This window comes from Salvia hispanica, chromosome 5, assembly GCF_029641045.1.
Source record: "Salvia hispanica isolate PSC_SH4W2 chromosome 5, Shi_PSC_v1, whole genome shotgun sequence".
NCBI lineage: Eukaryota > Viridiplantae > Streptophyta > Magnoliopsida > Lamiales > Lamiaceae > Salvia > Salvia hispanica.
This window is the reverse complement of record NC_142696.1, coordinates 48,819,149-48,834,530: the sequence shown is the minus strand read 5'-3', so window position 1 is coordinate 48,834,530 and position 15,382 is coordinate 48,819,149. Positions and strand designations below refer to the sequence as shown.

Genomic DNA, 15,382 nt, shown 5'->3' with positions numbered 1-15,382 from the left:
TGAAAGATTCAGATACCAAAGACTTGCTAATCAAGCCAAAGCATCCTAATTGCTATTTGTTCAATGGAAACAGACTTGTCTTATGAATTTCAATCAGGTTGGAAATCAATCTTATGTCCACGGACCGAGGATGTATATGGTACGTGATGACTTGACTGTAGCACCGTTGGGGGTAACCTTAGGTCATGTTTGGATAATGCAGTTTTTGATATAGTCATACACGCATTGTACTTCATAAATATATATCACGTGCACACACGTCTTGTGTTATTTGCTTTCAAGAATATGGTACCCATACATGGGGTCGTTGGTGCAGGGTTTAAGCATATTGAAAGCGGCTCTTACATCGACCACGGCTCTGACTGATGGCCTCATCAAACTGTATATAAAGGAACGAGAAAGGGAGCAGTCAAAGAGTTGTTGATTGAATCATTCAATCCATCTTATCTTGAGGTGATGTTTGTTCTATTTGTGCATATTACGAAGGCGTGTATCACGTATATTGTTGCTAGCCTTGTTGATTACACATGAAAGAGACGACTTAAGTTGTTGGATATGATCCTGTTTATGTTCCTTGTGGTACAACTTGTTTATGTTTAATGATAAATCTTGTTCAAAACAAATTATTGACTACTCCTATATTATAGTAATGAGAAATGATAAGAATGAAACAAATAGAAGGGAAAGGAGTGATATAATGGAATAATATAAGAAAGAAGTATTTTCCAGATATTCAAAACCAGAATATCCTAAACAGACATTCTGGTTCTGGTTTCCAATTAATATGGCTAAACATTAGAACTAATTGGAAAATAAGGTGCATTCTGTTTATGTTTAATCCTTTATTAATAGGGTTTGCATTGTGGCTTTCCAACAAATCTGAAATATCCTCACTGTTACAAAAAAAACAGAAGGCTATGGAAATGGAAATGGAACTGAAGTTGCATGTCAAGGTTGTGATAAATAAGGAGAAAACGAAGGTACTATTTGCAGAAGCTGACAGTAATTTCGCAGATGTGTTGTTAAGCTTCTTACTTCTGCCATTGGGAACAATTGTCCGAGTCCTCGAGAAGCACTACCGACGCAAGGCGCCTGTTATTGGAAGCTTGACCACTCTCTACAAAGGTGCAACAAATCTCAACTTCATCTATTTCGAGGGAGAGCATGCTAAGAACCACATCATCAGTTCAACACATTTTGAGACTGAATTCTGTAAACTGGGGCTCAACATCTGTGGCACTCACCCCACAAGTTCCAGCTCTGGGAAATCGAATGATGGAGTTTTCATTAAGAGTACAGCTCGTTGCATAATCAGCGATGATCTCCGCGTGCTGCCTATTGTGACAGGCTCTATCATTGAAACTCTCAGCTCTCTCGGCATTGCTGTGGAAGATATGGATGGCACGGAGACAAGAAACGTGGCATCTGGTTTGAATGAGGTGATTCATCATACGTTTTATCTTTCTTTGAAATAACTAACCACCTTTCAAATATTGACACGTTTTCGTTTTGATTAGATTAAAGCTCTATTGAAGGAATCATTGATTTCCACGAATCCACTCACTTCTCTCATTTTCCCTGGGAGAAGACAGATGATTTTAGCAACGGATAGGCATGTTTTTTTAAGTCGGATCGACGAGAATGCCATTCTTAGGAACACAAAGAGAATGATCTTGAAAGTCATGCTTCAAAAATCTACAAATATGCTGCTGTTTGCTCAAGCAGATAGTGATTTCGTAAATTTCCTTTTTGCCAATCTCACCATTTCCTTAGGAAGAGTTGAGTGGTTTTTGGGCAGCGATAGCGGTCTCAAAAGTATTGATAATTTGCACAGGAGTGTAGCTGATGATTCTAATAACATCCGTGTGAAAGATTCATATACCAAAGACTTGCTGATCAAGCCCAAGCCTACTGATCATACCTATTCTTGTAGTGAAAACGAGTATTGTTTTCTGAATTTCAACCGACATATGTCTTATGGTTATGTTGATGGAGCGATAATGTACATGGTAAGTGATGACTTGACTGTTGCACCGTTGGGGGTAACCTCGGGTCTTTCTATCATCAACGAGCTGAAGATCTCTTTGTCTGACATAAAAGAAGTGAAGATGCAAGTTGGATTGGAAGAGGTAAGAGTCATTGATATAATTATACTTGTGCCTTTGAAGAATTTGGTATCTAATACAAGTGGTGATTGGTGCAGGGTTTGAGCATACTGAAAGCGGCTCTTACATCGACCACGGCTTTGACAGATGGCCTCATCAAGCCCTTCTTGAAGAAACAAGAAAGGGAGCAGCAGTTGCAGTAGAAGAGTTATATTGTTGATTAAATAATTCAATCCTTCTTGTCTTGTTCATGTTTAGTATGGATAAATCTTGCCCAAAACAAATTATTTTGATGCAAGCCAGAATCTTCATCCATTGGATAAGGATAAGTACATGAATTTCTAGATGTGACAGATACATTTTGATAGTTGATGAAATGGATACATTAACAACAATTCAAAATAAATGAAAAGGCAAAGAACACTACTAAAAACAAGAAAATGCATACACCAAAGCTAAAAACATAAGCCAACATAGTCACACTTGTTCTGTCTTTGGTTTTCTGGTAACTGTTTGAGAGAGCAGAGCATCGGTGAGAGCATGTTTTGATGTAAGCGACGCTTTCAGTATGTTTAAACCCTGCAACAACAGCAGCTTATGTCTCATCATCAAAATATACTGAAAGAACATACAAAAGATTGCAAATTGCAATAGTAGTACCTCTTTCAATCCGATTCGCAGCTCCACTCTTTCAACATCAGACAATCGGACTTTTTTCTCGTTAAGAGTTGCAAGAAAGGAAGCAATGCAAAAAGGTGTCACAATTAAATCATCAGTCACCTTATAAGTTCTTGGTCTTTTAAGATAACCCCTTGCCCGTTGGGGAATTTTGTTGAAGGATTCCACCATTTGCCAATATTTCGATATGCCTCAGACAACCAATCTTCAGTGAGGGGGAGACGTAGTAGTTGAAAATATAACCATGAGGTACGTTGGGCTTCAATAGACTATTTTTGGCACCAGGCCTCTTGAAATAATCGTCATGAATAAGATCTTCTACACTCTTATACAAGTTGTCGATAGCCTTAACATTAGAGTTACGCGACAAAAGGGACTCGACTCCACCTAGTGGGATTATGAAGAAACTAAATAGAAACTCCCTCAGCTTCGGCATACAGTAGCTTGTTCATGGACTTTTGCACCATCAATTTCAAATTCATCGTTTTGGAGTTGGAGTTGGATGCATATGCAGTGATGAATTCAGTTCCTTTGTTATATTCTAGCTTCGCATCAAATATGAGAACGGACAACGGGTTCATGGACATGAACGACAACGCGCACAACTTCATGACCTAATTTAGATCACATGAATAATAAAAGAAAATAAACAAAATAGGATCAAGACTCACCTCGTGTAATCCAAAGGTAACGTTCATCGTCTCAGCCTCATCAATGTCGATATCACCAAGAACACTAGCAACTTCTGAGAGGATGGTAAACATAGAAAAGTGAACACATGAATAATAAAAGAAAATAAACAAAATAGGATCAAGACTCACCTCGTGTAATCCAAAGGTAACGTTCATCGTCTCAGCCTCATCAATGTCGATATCACCAAGAACACTAGCAACTTCTGAGAGGCCAGCATTAGGCATTATTTGAAGATCATCAGTGACCAGAAAAGACAACACCCTTTTATTTATGTGGAAGAAGTTAACGAAGAGTTTTGTCTCTCTAGTTTCTAACATGGCCTTCTGCATTCTAGCAAGAAATTACTAAACCAAGATTAATAGTCTCCACCAATTCTTCCTTCCATGGCCTATTGTTTAGAGAGACCAAAAGTTTGAAACAATTAATATGTTCAATTTATATTTCCAAACAAGAAAAAAGGGTCACACAATCGATCATTTTATGTACCAGTTTTAATCCGTAGAGGTGCTAATCGATGTGACTAAAAATTAGAAAACACATAACTGCCTTGATACTAATGGAACATGTATAGACACGATTTAGAAGTGATTACTAATTTAAATTGTTGGCTTATGTCTATTTTTCACTTAATTGTTGGAAATATATACGATATATGTTGGAGGAGTAACTTAGTTTGGAGGAAATATTTGAGAGGAGAATGGATGGAATATGTAGAGTGGGAAAGAAAGGAACACTCAATTTCTTCAAACTTTCTCAACTTTTCAACTTATACAAAATGTTACAACTTTCTCATATTTATAGACATCCTTCCTATTCTAGAATCATCTACTTCATAATTTTATATTATAAATATCTAGATTTTTATCTATAAAAATCTAGATATTTATTATATAATATCTATTAATCTAGACTATTCTCCCTAAATATCTAGATATTCTCCTACTTAATATTTTTATATTTTAAATATCTATATTCTAGAGAATTCTATCTCTAGTTAATTCTACCAAAATATCTAGATATTTCACTCCCCTAATTCTAGATAATTCTACATAATAATATTTATGATATCAAGATAATTTTACTACAAAAATCAAGTTTAATTATTTTTATTCCAACATTAATTTCATTTTATTAAAATATAAAATACAAATTATAAGAGAATTAAATACATATACATCCGAAAGAGTAACTAATTAGTCCATCCATATCCCTTAATTTCATTCATTCATTTATTAGAATTATCATGAACCACATACTATTTTTTTTCCATCCCATTCATTACTTATGAATCAACACTCTCATCACCGTATTTATATACTCTTTGACATTTCGTTTCCATTTTATCAAACCAATTGTTTGGCAGTAATTTTTTTTTCTCTTTTCCAACCACTAACAATTGGTCTTCTATGCGTCTGTCTAATATGGTCTAAAACACAATTTTGCCAACAAAACTAACAATACAAAACAAGTGTATGCAACTGTGGAGACTATTTTTGAATCCTTTAATACTTAGTTACAAGATACTACATCCGCCCGAATATAAGTAAGTCAAATCCTTTTTATTAATCTTACTATAAGTAAGTCATTTCATTTTTAGCAAAAAAAACAACTTCATTCTTTCTTACTCCATTAGTAAAGAACACCTTTTTAATTCTCACGTGGTAAGGAAACGCATCATTTGTGGCAAGATAAAGGAAGGAAATGTATCATTTTATTCTCTCATTCTGGTGTAATAGAGCATGTGAAACACTGATGACTTGTACCAAATTTAAGATTTAACAACTACTATAAAAGTAGAAATTTTTTGGTGATTCTATCAATGCAAATCTATTAATAAGATGGATGTTTCTGTTTTTTTTTTTTGTGATTCTAGTTCCCAATAGTCAATGATCATTGGTTGCACAATGGACCAAGTATATAAAACAATAAAAAAAAGGTAGAATCTTGATTCAATGAAAGAGGATAGGTACAAAAAGTTCTAGATCAAACAAATAAACTGACTGGTTCATAATAAAGTTAACAAAAACTTGCTGAAATCCAAAGTGTCGACAGAAATGAAAAAGGCAAAGATCATTAGTGAGTAACATAAGCCATCAACTGTCTCACAGCAGAAACAGACTCACACTTTTTGTTTCTTTTGTCTTGCTTTCAATATTGGAGTGAGCAGAGCGTCGGTGAGAGCACATTTTGATGTAAGAGAAGCTCTGAGAATGCTCAAACCCTGCAACAACTTATGTCTCAACATCAAAATACACATTGAAAAGATACACAAAAACTGCAATGCATGTTACCTTATTTGTTCCGATATCCAGCTTCAATTCTTCAACATCAGAAACTGGGATTTTCATCTTAACCAGAGTCTCAAGGATAGAGAGAGTACAAAAAGGTGTGACGGTTAAATCATCTGTCACCTTATAAGTCCTTGGTCCTACAAGATAACTCCCTTGCCCTTTCGGAAACTTGGTTGAAGGGGCAAGCCAATTGACACTCCCATTGACAATAGGCAACTGATCTTCAGTTAGGGGTAAAATGTGATTTTTGGATTTATAACCATGAGGTATGTTGGGCTTTAATAACCTATTTTTGGTATCGGAAGACTTGAAATACTTTTCGCGGATAAGATCAGTTGTACTCTTATGCAAGTTGTCAATAGCCTTAACATAAGAGTTACTCCACAAAAGGGACTCGACTCCACCTAGTGGGATTACAAGGAAGCTAAACAGAAAGTCTACGAAATCTTCCTCAGCTTCAGCATACAGAAGCTTGCTCGTGGACTTTTGCACGATCAATTTCAAACCCATCATGCAGTTGTCCGATGCATAAGTAGTGAATTCAGTTGCCTTTGTAAATTCTATTTTTGCACTGAGTATGGCAACGGACAATGGATTGATCGAAAGCAACGAATACAGGAGCAAATCCATGACCTAATTCAAAGGGTAAGAACTGGAGATAGTGACTACAAGGAACAGGAGAAAATAAACAAAAATAAGATCAAAACTTACCTCAGATAATCCAAAGCTAACGGTCATCGTCTCGGCCTCAACCAAGTCTGCATCGCCAAGTAAGCTTGAAATTTGCAATAGACCAGAATTAGGCATTATACGCAGATCATCAGTGATAAGAAAAGAAGATGTTTTCTTCTTCAAGTAAACTTCATCATCACAAGGAACAGTGCGAGTTTCGCTTTGAACTACTTTTTCCATTTTTTGACGGCAGTATACGCAGTAACCAACGTCATAATACATGATCATGCTTCGAACTCCAACATAAGAGATGCATTTCTTGGAACAATTGAAATATTCCAACGGTGGATAATCACTAATATCGAGCTTTAGTGTTTGACGTTCGTCACCGGATGAGCTTCGTGGATGCAGCAGAACCGACTTAGCACCTTCCGTCAAGAAACGGTCACTGTCGAGATTTGCTAAACCAGTGTACAAACTGGTCAAGCTTCCAATGTGTAGATCTAAATCTTTACTGCGCTTCTTCAAGATTTTGACAATAGTTCCCAATGGCAAAGTTAGGAAGCTCAGCAGCACATCTGCAAATGCACTGTCTACTTCTGCAAATAGAACCTTTCGTTTCTTCATATTCACCACAGCTTTCAATGAAAACTTGTCATCCTTTTTAGCATTCGACATTTTTCTACACAAGCAAGAAAATACAGATTTTGAAATATGTAAATGAAATAGGAAAGTGCATTCACTCCCTTTTATTTGTATGGAGGAAGAGGAAGAGGAAGAGTTTAGTCTCTCTAATTTCCGAGATGGCCTTCTGTATTCACTCAAGAGAATAATAAACCAGGAGTTAATGTCCCAAATTCGATATTGACATCTAATATCACGAAACTTTCAAAAAGTTGATTTTTTCCCATGAATTTTAAAATTGGCAAATAATATCACGAACTTTACCCCAGCTTGTTTTTTCCCACAAATGAAAAATTCTTGTTATTTTAATATATTGAAGAACAATTTTGGAGGGTGTGCTTCAAGAAAAACTATCTTCAAAGATTGAAAAATTTGAAGCTCTTAAAATTGTTGTCGAGAAATTATGAAAACAAATCCGTATCAATATTATTTGTGTGAACTTTTTCATTCGTGGGAAAAAACAAACTGGAGGTAAAGTTCGTGATATTATTTACCAATTTTAAAGTTCGTGGGAAAAAACCAACTTTTTAAAAGTTTCGTGATATTAAACGCCAATTTCCTAAATAATACTAGTAGGGCTAAAGAATAATTTTGTGCAGTCTACTTTTTCATGAAAAATAGTAGTAATAAATTAAAAAATCGAGTTTTCATTAAAAAAATAAATAAAGCGGCCAAATTTAAATTTAAATTCTTGTTTTTAATTATTCGCAAATACTAAATATACATAACATAAATGAATTAATTTAAAATAGTAGTAATATAAAACTTAAAGTTAATATAATAGAGCTAAAAACAAAATTCAATTATTAATTTTGTATGAAAAAAGATATTGTTACAATAAATTTTATTTCAGATCCAATCACATTCTACCCATCTTTCATTTTTAATTTATCTTATTTATTGTACATTTAAATAAAACATATTTCTCCCTCTACATTAAAAAATAAATTTATATGGAAAACTGAAATAAAACATTGTTCTTCAGAATTATTTTTCCCAAACATGTTTTATTATGTGTTGATTTGAAAGTCAGGCTTTTTGTGAAAATCCCCAACTTTTAACAGATTGGAAAACAGGTACTTCTTGACCTATTAGTCTCTTGTTTAATTGCTTATCAATTACTTAATTACTGTATTATGTTTGTTTGTTGGGAGGTTTGGCCAACTTCAAAATTAGGGTTTGCTTCTTGGAGTGAATTTAGCACTCGTTGCAATGATATCAAATTCATGTTTGGATTTAATGTTGGAATTTAAGAAAAAATTGTTTAGGATAATATCATCATAACATTACAAACAATGTATATTAAGGTATAGCTACTTCCTTCCCTTGTAAGTGATTCCATTTTCTTCGGCACGAGATTTAAGAAATTGTAATTTTTCCTCTGTCTCATTAGAAATGAAACGTTTTCCTTTTTAGTTTGTCCCATTAACTATTGTAATACTCTCTCTTCATTAACTCACAAAACAACACTACATAAAAACCTGTGCCGATTCCAAAATGTTGCATATTTAATGGGACGGAGGGAGTACAATTTAGTTATATTTTGCTTTGCAGTTTCTTAATTGGTAGGAGCTCCAAAATGTGTGATGGTAAAGAAGGGGAGTTCTCACTGAAAGTGATGATCAATAGACAGAAAACTAAGGTACTCTTTGCGGAAGTTGACAGCCTTTTCGCAGACATTTTGTTAAGCTTCTTAACTCTGCCGTTAGGAAGAATATAGAAAGTCCTCAACAATCACTATGAGGACGATGAGACGGTTAGCATTGGAAGCTTAAGCAGTTTGTATCACAGCTTAGTAAAACTTGATAGCTCCCATTTCTGGACAGAGGGTGCTAAGCAGACTCTGCTCGACCCCATAAGTTCTATTGAAGATGAATACAAATGGCTGAAACTCGACATTGCTGACTTTCACCCGACTAGATAATTTTGTTGTGGACGCCACAATAAGTCTAATATGTTTCCTAGGGTGAGTGTGTACTACGATAATGTTGACACGTGCAATATTTCTGAATGTCGTCATGAGATGATAGGAATAGTAGATGATAAAGTATGTCAAGCTACTTCCGGACACGGAGTTTTCACCAAAAATACAACTTCTTTCATAAGATCGGATGATCTGATCATGCTGCCGAATGAGATGGGACTCTTAGGAATCATCAGCGTACTTGGCATTACAGATGCGGATAAGGCTGAGGCAAGGGATGTGACTTGGTTTTAGTGAGGTGATACTTGATTCTCTATCAACATATCTTTTTAAATTACTATTGTTCACTTACTCCTCCTTTATTCTTTGTTAGATGATGTATCTGTTAAAGGCATCTTTGATCTCCCAAACTCCATTGTCGGATGTCATACTTAACAAATCAAGACAGACAAACTTGACCGCTAGATTTGAATGTGAGACCTCATTTAACCAGATTGAGAATGGTCAAGCTTCTGACTCTAAGAAGATGATTTTGAAAGTCGTGACACAAATATCCACCGGTAAGTTATTGTATGCTCAAGCGAAGGATGATTTTGTAGATTTTCTATTTAGCTTTTTATGTGTTCCGTTGGGAGGAGTTGAACATCTTCTTGCCGGTAGGACTTGTTTTAAGGCTATAAGCAACTTGTATCGAAGCATAACTGACCTAATTGATGATGAGTATTTCATGACCGCAAACACAAAAGATATGCTAATGAAGCCTAATGTGACCCATGGTTGTATTTCCGATAACCACATGCTTCCCCTAACTGAAGAACCCTTGCCTGATACGTATAGGCAAGCCTCATGGTTTCGTCTGCTAAGTTTCCTAACGGCAAGGGTCATTATCTGAAAGGACCGCGAACATATCATGTGGCGGATGATCTAACTGTGACACCCTTTTGTATTGTTTCGATCCTTTCTAGTCTCAATAAGCAGAAAATCGTATTATATGATGACGTCAGAGAAGTGGAGCTGCAGATTGGACTGAAAGAGGTAATGTAGTATGATATCGTTGTAATTTCTCGCTTGTATCAGTAACATACGTATGTTTTCTGTCTGTATATATTTACATTTCAGACTCTTGAGACAAAGTTTGTTAATTGGTGCAGGGTTTGAGCATACTGAAAGCCTCTCTCACATCGACTTCTGCTCTCTCCGATGCTTTTCTCAATCACACATCGATCAAACAAGCGAACGCAGAACTCAATGTTTGATCACAGATTTCAATTGTTTTACTGCTTATATAAGTGATCTTGTTTGATTTTATTGACATCTAAACTGTTTTAATGAAATTGTTTTGTTTTCCTGATAGATCTATGTGTACATTCCCTTTTTCACTCCCATAATAGAATGTTATATCAACAATGAAGGAATCATACAATTTCAGTTACATAGTAAATGAATAGAAGATAAAGGGCAATAAGTTGAACAAAAACCAAGCACCATAGATAGTTATCAATACTAAAAGTTGTAGCATTAAACAATTTTCAGAAACATTACACACATTCAGAGTTCTCCCTCTTTGGATGTTTGATTGGCATGGAATTGAACAAAGCATTAGCGAGAGCAGAAGTGGATGTTTGTAGATTTTCTATCTAGTTTCCTCAATATCCCACTAGGAGTTGAGCATCTTCTAGCCGGAAACACATGTCTTAAGGCTATAGACAACTTGTATCGGAGGACAGCTGATCTTATAGACTGCAACTATTTCAAGAGCCCTGATATGAAAAAAGCTAATCGAACCATGCTCATGGTTGTCTCACGGACTTCATCTAAGTTTCCTAATGGCAAGGGGTGTTATCTTAAAGGACCGCAAACTTATCAGATCACAGATGATCTAACTGTTCAACCATTCTGTATTTTCTCAATCCATTCCAATCTCAATAAGCAGAAAATCCATGTATCTGATGTCAAAGAAGTGGAAATGCGAACCGGGCTGAAAGAGGTAATGTAATATGAAATCTGTGTGATTTCTTTCTTAGTGTGATTAGATGTTGTGACGAAGTTTATTGGTGCAGGGTTTGAGCATACTGAAAGCCTCTCCTACATCTACTTCTGCTCTCTCTGATGCCTTGCTCAATAATATATCCATCAAGCAACCAAAGACAGAGCACTGAGTTTGATCCCAGATTTAAATGGTTTTACTGCCTATGTAAGTAAACTTGTTTGCTTGTACTAATAGTTGTGGTTCTTGATTTCAATCATTTTTGGCTTATATTAGTACCTTTAGTTTGTTATTTGTTTTAAGGGATACTTTTATCCCACGATTTCAATAGTAATCTAATTAGCTTTGTAGTATTACCTAACAACTGTGGTTTCTTGGTTTTTACCACTCTACTAGTAAGCTATGGTGCTTGATTTTTTAGCATTTTATCTTCTACTTATATGGAGTACTTTTCTATGTGATCAAATATAACTGAATATGAAGTTGGATTGAAACAAGATTGATCCACCATAATCCGTTGAACAGCATTCGAAAACAAAAGTTAACAAGCAAAATAAGAACTAAACTTCGATAATGTCACAATTCTTGCGATGCTTTCAGACTTCTCTTTTTATTTTTTTGTTGGGAATCTGAGTGAGCAGAGCATCAGTGAGAGCAGAAGTGGATGTAAGAGAGGCTTTCAGTATGCTCAAACCCTGCACAAATTAACAAATTTCGTCTCATCATATACAGAAAACACATCATGTTAATCAAAGATGAATAAAATTCAAATTGGAGTATCACCTCTTTGAATCCAATTTGCATCTCCCTTTCTTCGACGTCAGATATTGGGATCTTCAGGCTATGGAGACTCGAAAAGACAGAGACAGTACAAAAAGGCGTCACAGTTAAATCATCCGTCACGTGATAAGTTGTTGGTCCCTCAAGATAACACCCTTTCCCTTTGGGAAACTTACGAGAAGAGGACATTTCGAGATGAGCAGTGTGGTAATCAGGCAAGCATTCTTCAACAAGAGGAAAGATCTGGTTTTTAGAGATACAACAATGAGGCAATTCTGGATTCATTAGCCTCTTTTTGACATCTGTGGCCGTGAAATACTCTTCACTTACAAATTCAGATGTGCTTCGATACAAGTTGTCGATGGCCTTAACACAAGCCTTACCTCCCATGAGGTGCTCGGCTCCTCCTAAAGGGATGTTGAAGAAACTAAACAGAAACTCGACAAAATCTTTCTTAGCTTGAGCATATAACAACTTTCCACTTGATTTTTGCATCACCAATTTCAATCTGACATTGCTAGTGTTGGGGTTTTCTTCCTTTGATATTTCATTCAATGGAATACTTGTTGAATAATCCATGGGTGTTGTTTTGTTTAATATGACATCCGACAATGGAGTTGGCAACGTCAAGGATGCCTTCAACAACTTCATAATCTAAAAATATTACCCCAAAAAAATCACTGAACTAAAAGTGATAAGAAATGTTATGAGAAGATTGAGATTATATAGAGTAGCAAGAATCACCTCATTGAACCCGAGATCCACTTGGATTGCTTCCACCTTATGCGCATCTGTGACGTCAAGAAGGTTCATGATTTGTACGAGGCCAGTCTCATTAGGAAATATTTGGAGATCATCAAGGATTGTGAAAGCTTCTCTTTGTATAGTCCAGACTCCCTCACTAAAACCAGCAGAGATAGACTCTCTCTCAGCTTCTTCAATTGCCATCGGAATAAACGCACAATTTTTGCAGTGGACACAATCATAGTACATGCTTACAGCACGATTATAAGTAGAATTGTAAGTACAATTGCTGAACAATAGAAATATTTAGCAGGATGAGAAACAGTAATATCAAGTTTCAGCATTTTGTATTGATCTTCAAATGAAGTGGTTGGATTGAGCAGAATCTGCTTAGCACCATTCGTCACAAAATGGAATCTATCGAGATTCGATAAACTATGGTACAAGGTGGTTAAGCTTCCAATGGAAGGCAGCTCATCTCCATAATGCTGCTTCAACAATTTGAGAATTCTTCCCAAAGGCAAAGTCAAGAAGCTCAACAAAATGTCTACGAAATCGGAGTCAGCTGTTGCAAAAAGAACCTTGTTTCTCTCTTTATCAACTATCACTTTCAACGAAAATGTAGTAGTATCTTTTCCATCAACAGACATTTTGTAACTATGATATGAATTAGAAATAAAGAAAATGATAGTGCTTACTTCACTTCTCACCAAACCCTCCCTTTTAATGGAGAAAGAAATTAAACTAACTGAATATAGAGTATCGGAATCGGAGTGTAGTCATTTATAACATACTTATATGACATAGGATGATTCATCTGGTACCAAAGCACCTCGAGTGGATATACGAAAAAATTAAAGATATTGTTGCCCAATCAAATTCTAATTCTAATTCTAATTCTATATTAATTACATGTTTGGAAAAGAGTGGAGATAATACGAGTTTGACTCAACATTTTAAATCTGCAACCATACTCTAATGTTACTCTTGTGCTGGTATAAGTAGCACTTTTATTTTTTCTGATATATTTTAGCCATAATAGAATGTTTATATCACAAATCATATAAATTGCTGTTACATAGAAAATGACTAGAAGATAAAGGACAATAATTTGATTAGTCTAGACTACAGTATAGTTATCTATACAACTTTTATAAATTCAAAAAATAGAATTGGAAATGAAGTGGTGGGTCTTGAATTTAGTGAGAATAGTGCATCTTGATTAGTCTTTGGAATTGTGGTGTAGACTGTTAAATACTCGTCATAATTTGATAAAATTAGTCTTTAAACTTTCATCTCTTGTGAACCTATAAACTAACAAAGTGATAAGCTTATTTGATTGAACATTGGGTGTAGATACATTACCAATATGAAGAAGTCTAATTACCAATATTTACTCAAACTAATATCAGATTTTGAAAATAAAGAACAATGATAATTTTGAAGTAATATCAGATTTAGTACGTCACTGAAATAATATCATATTTAAAAAGTTAAAAGTATAAAAAGACCAAATTGTCCAGCACCCTAAAAGGGCATTTTCGGTTAAAAAAAAGCCAAAATGACTATTTTTGAGATAAACCCTTAGTTCAGGGATGTCTATTGATATTTTTAAAATCCAGAGACTATGGGCGAGATAAACATAGTCCATGGACCATTTTAGTAGTTAATTCTAATATTACCACAAAGATTTTTAGTCTTTAAAAAATCACAAAAGAAGTTCAGAAATATTTAAAAATTACAAATTTGGTCCTCAAATCAAGCTAAATTTACAAATAAATCCTCCAATGTATGAAGAGCAAAATATTAAAAATCAAGACTGAATTTGAGAATAATGAAACTTTTTGACTGAAAATATGATTTTATAAATGTTGGGTACTAAGAAGATACAAATCCCATTTTCTAGGTACTAGATTTACAACTCACTCTAATAGAATGTGAGTGAGAATATATAAGTGGAATGCCAAAAATAATATAAAGAAAAAGAAATAGAACATTAATATAGGACTAACGGACCGAAATGAAAAACTGCATGTGACATATAAGTAGTTAAGAGGGAGTACACTTCTGCGCGAACAATGATAAATCTAGTAATATGCACATAATCTATATTAGTGGGGTTGAAATAAAAGATACTAGTAGTATAACTATAACATTATATTGCGCAGGCAGAATACAGTTGAAATGTTGACTTTGCCATTGATCACCATAAGACCATAACTCAACATTGTGTATAAAAAATTCTAACTACCAATAACTCAACATTGTGTGTAAATAAAAAATTCTAACTACCAAAAGCATCTAGTATTTCAAACTACCAAAAGCAACTAGTATTTCAATAACTCAATATTGTGTATAAAAAATTCTAACTACCAAAAGCAACTAGTATTTCAAACTACCAAAAGCAACTAGTATTTCAAAGGGGAAATCTTTGCCAAGACCACAAGGGTCACATATTCAAATAAAATCCACTGAAATTATAAATTATTCCCTCTGTCCCACGAAGATTGCCCTATTTTTTTGTTTACATTCGTTTCACAAAATTTGTCTCATTTCATTTTTTACTTTTTTTTTGTAATGAATCTCATATTCTACTACTCATTCATACTCACGTATAAAACTAATATATAAAAGTAGGATCCACATTCCACAAATTTTTTCAACGCACTTTTTGTTACATCTTTAAAAACCCGTTTTTAGTCAAAGTGATACAATATTTGCGAGACGTAGGGAGTAAGACTGAAAAAGTCAAAGGAAAAGATGCATCAAAAGAATTGACAACGCGTTTAGTGTTATCTACTCCACCCGTTCCTGAAATTTTGTC

At 34.7% G+C, this 15,382-nt stretch overlaps 4 protein-coding genes, 1 long non-coding RNA gene and 1 pseudogene across 6 annotated transcripts; 2 read left to right on the top strand and 4 right to left on the bottom strand.

Annotated features, from left to right (window-relative positions):
* Window position 1: 1 nt before the first annotated feature.
* Window positions 2-2,462, top strand: LOC125188783 (uncharacterized). Of its 2 annotated transcripts, none has more exons than XM_048085837.2 (5): window positions 2-139; window positions 317-453; window positions 915-1,439; window positions 1,518-2,129; window positions 2,204-2,462. In XM_048085837.2, the coding sequence occupies exons 3-5, from the start codon at window positions 918-920 to the stop codon at window positions 2,306-2,308; spliced, it is 1,239 nt and encodes a 412-aa protein (XP_047941794.1). In that variant the 5' UTR covers window positions 2-139; window positions 317-453; window positions 915-917; the 3' UTR covers window positions 2,309-2,462. The 2 variants fall into 2 exon arrangements, with proteins under 2 accessions (XP_047941794.1, XP_047941792.1); XM_048085835.2 differs by having other exon boundaries at window positions 912-1,439.
* An 89-nt stretch (window positions 2,463-2,551) lies between these two features.
* On the bottom strand, window positions 2,552-4,211 carry LOC148926975 (uncharacterized). The gene is made up of 3 exons (XR_016130874.1): window positions 3,605-4,211; window positions 2,766-3,528; window positions 2,552-2,684 (listed from the first exon to the last, which is right to left on the bottom strand). It is a non-coding gene; the product is annotated as an uncharacterized LOC148926975 (long non-coding RNA).
* Window positions 4,212-5,595: 1,384 nt separating this feature from the next.
* LOC125188087 (uncharacterized) lies at window positions 5,596-7,117 on the bottom strand. The gene is made up of 3 exons (XM_048084825.1): window positions 6,479-7,117; window positions 5,768-6,400; window positions 5,596-5,697 (listed from the first exon to the last, which is right to left on the bottom strand). Exons 1-3 carry the CDS (start codon window positions 7,115-7,117, stop codon window positions 5,596-5,598), a joined length of 1,374 nt encoding a protein of 457 aa, XP_047940782.1.
* Window positions 7,118-8,702: 1,585 nt separating this feature from the next.
* Window positions 8,703-11,043, top strand: LOC148926974 (uncharacterized; annotated as a pseudogene).
* Window positions 11,044-11,630: 587 nt separating this feature from the next.
* Window positions 11,631-13,208, bottom strand: LOC148926972 (uncharacterized). The gene is made up of 3 exons (XM_089057974.1): window positions 12,559-13,208; window positions 11,818-12,468; window positions 11,631-11,729 (listed from the first exon to the last, which is right to left on the bottom strand). Exons 1-3 carry the CDS (start codon window positions 12,805-12,807, stop codon window positions 11,631-11,633), a joined length of 999 nt encoding a protein of 332 aa, XP_088914100.1. The 5' UTR covers window positions 12,808-13,208.
* Window positions 12,810-13,208, bottom strand: LOC148926973 (uncharacterized). Its single transcript, XM_089059319.1, has one exon. It carries the CDS (start codon window positions 13,206-13,208, stop codon window positions 12,810-12,812), a length of 399 nt encoding a protein of 132 aa, XP_088915445.1.
* Window positions 13,209-15,382: the final 2,174 nt, after the last annotated feature.

Bases quoted from the DNA above. Each gene is read 5' to 3' on its own strand.
- LOC148926972 (XM_089057974.1), bottom strand. From the start codon at position 12,807: ATGTACTATGATTGTGTCCACTGCAAAAATTGTGCGTTTATTCCGATG. The intron at 12,469-12,558 runs GTGATTCTTGCT...TAATATTTTTAG, and splicing joins TGGATCTCGGGTTCAATGAG to ATTATGAAGTTGTTGAAGGC. The intron at 11,730-11,817 runs GTGATACTCCAA...TAATTTGTGCAG, and splicing joins TGCAAATTGGATTCAAAGAG to GGTTTGAGCATACTGAAAGC.
- LOC148926973 (XM_089059319.1), bottom strand. From the start codon at position 13,208: ATGTCTGTTGATGGAAAAGATACTACTACATTTTCGTTGAAAGTGATA.
- LOC125188783 (XM_048085837.2), top strand. From the start codon at position 918: ATGGAAATGGAAATGGAACTGAAGTTGCATGTCAAGGTTGTGATAAAT. The intron at 1,440-1,517 runs GTGATTCATCAT...CGTTTTGATTAG, and splicing joins TGGCATCTGGTTTGAATGAG to ATTAAAGCTCTATTGAAGGA. The intron at 2,130-2,203 runs GTAAGAGTCATT...TGATTGGTGCAG, and splicing joins TGCAAGTTGGATTGGAAGAG to GGTTTGAGCATACTGAAAGC.
- LOC125188087 (XM_048084825.1), bottom strand. From the start codon at position 7,117: ATGTCGAATGCTAAAAAGGATGACAAGTTTTCATTGAAAGCTGTGGTG. The intron at 6,401-6,478 runs GTAAGTTTTGAT...CCTTTGAATTAG, and splicing joins TTAGCTTTGGATTATCTGAG to GTCATGGATTTGCTCCTGTA. The intron at 5,698-5,767 runs GTAACATGCATT...AAGTTGTTGCAG, and splicing joins TGGATATCGGAACAAATAAG to GGTTTGAGCATTCTCAGAGC.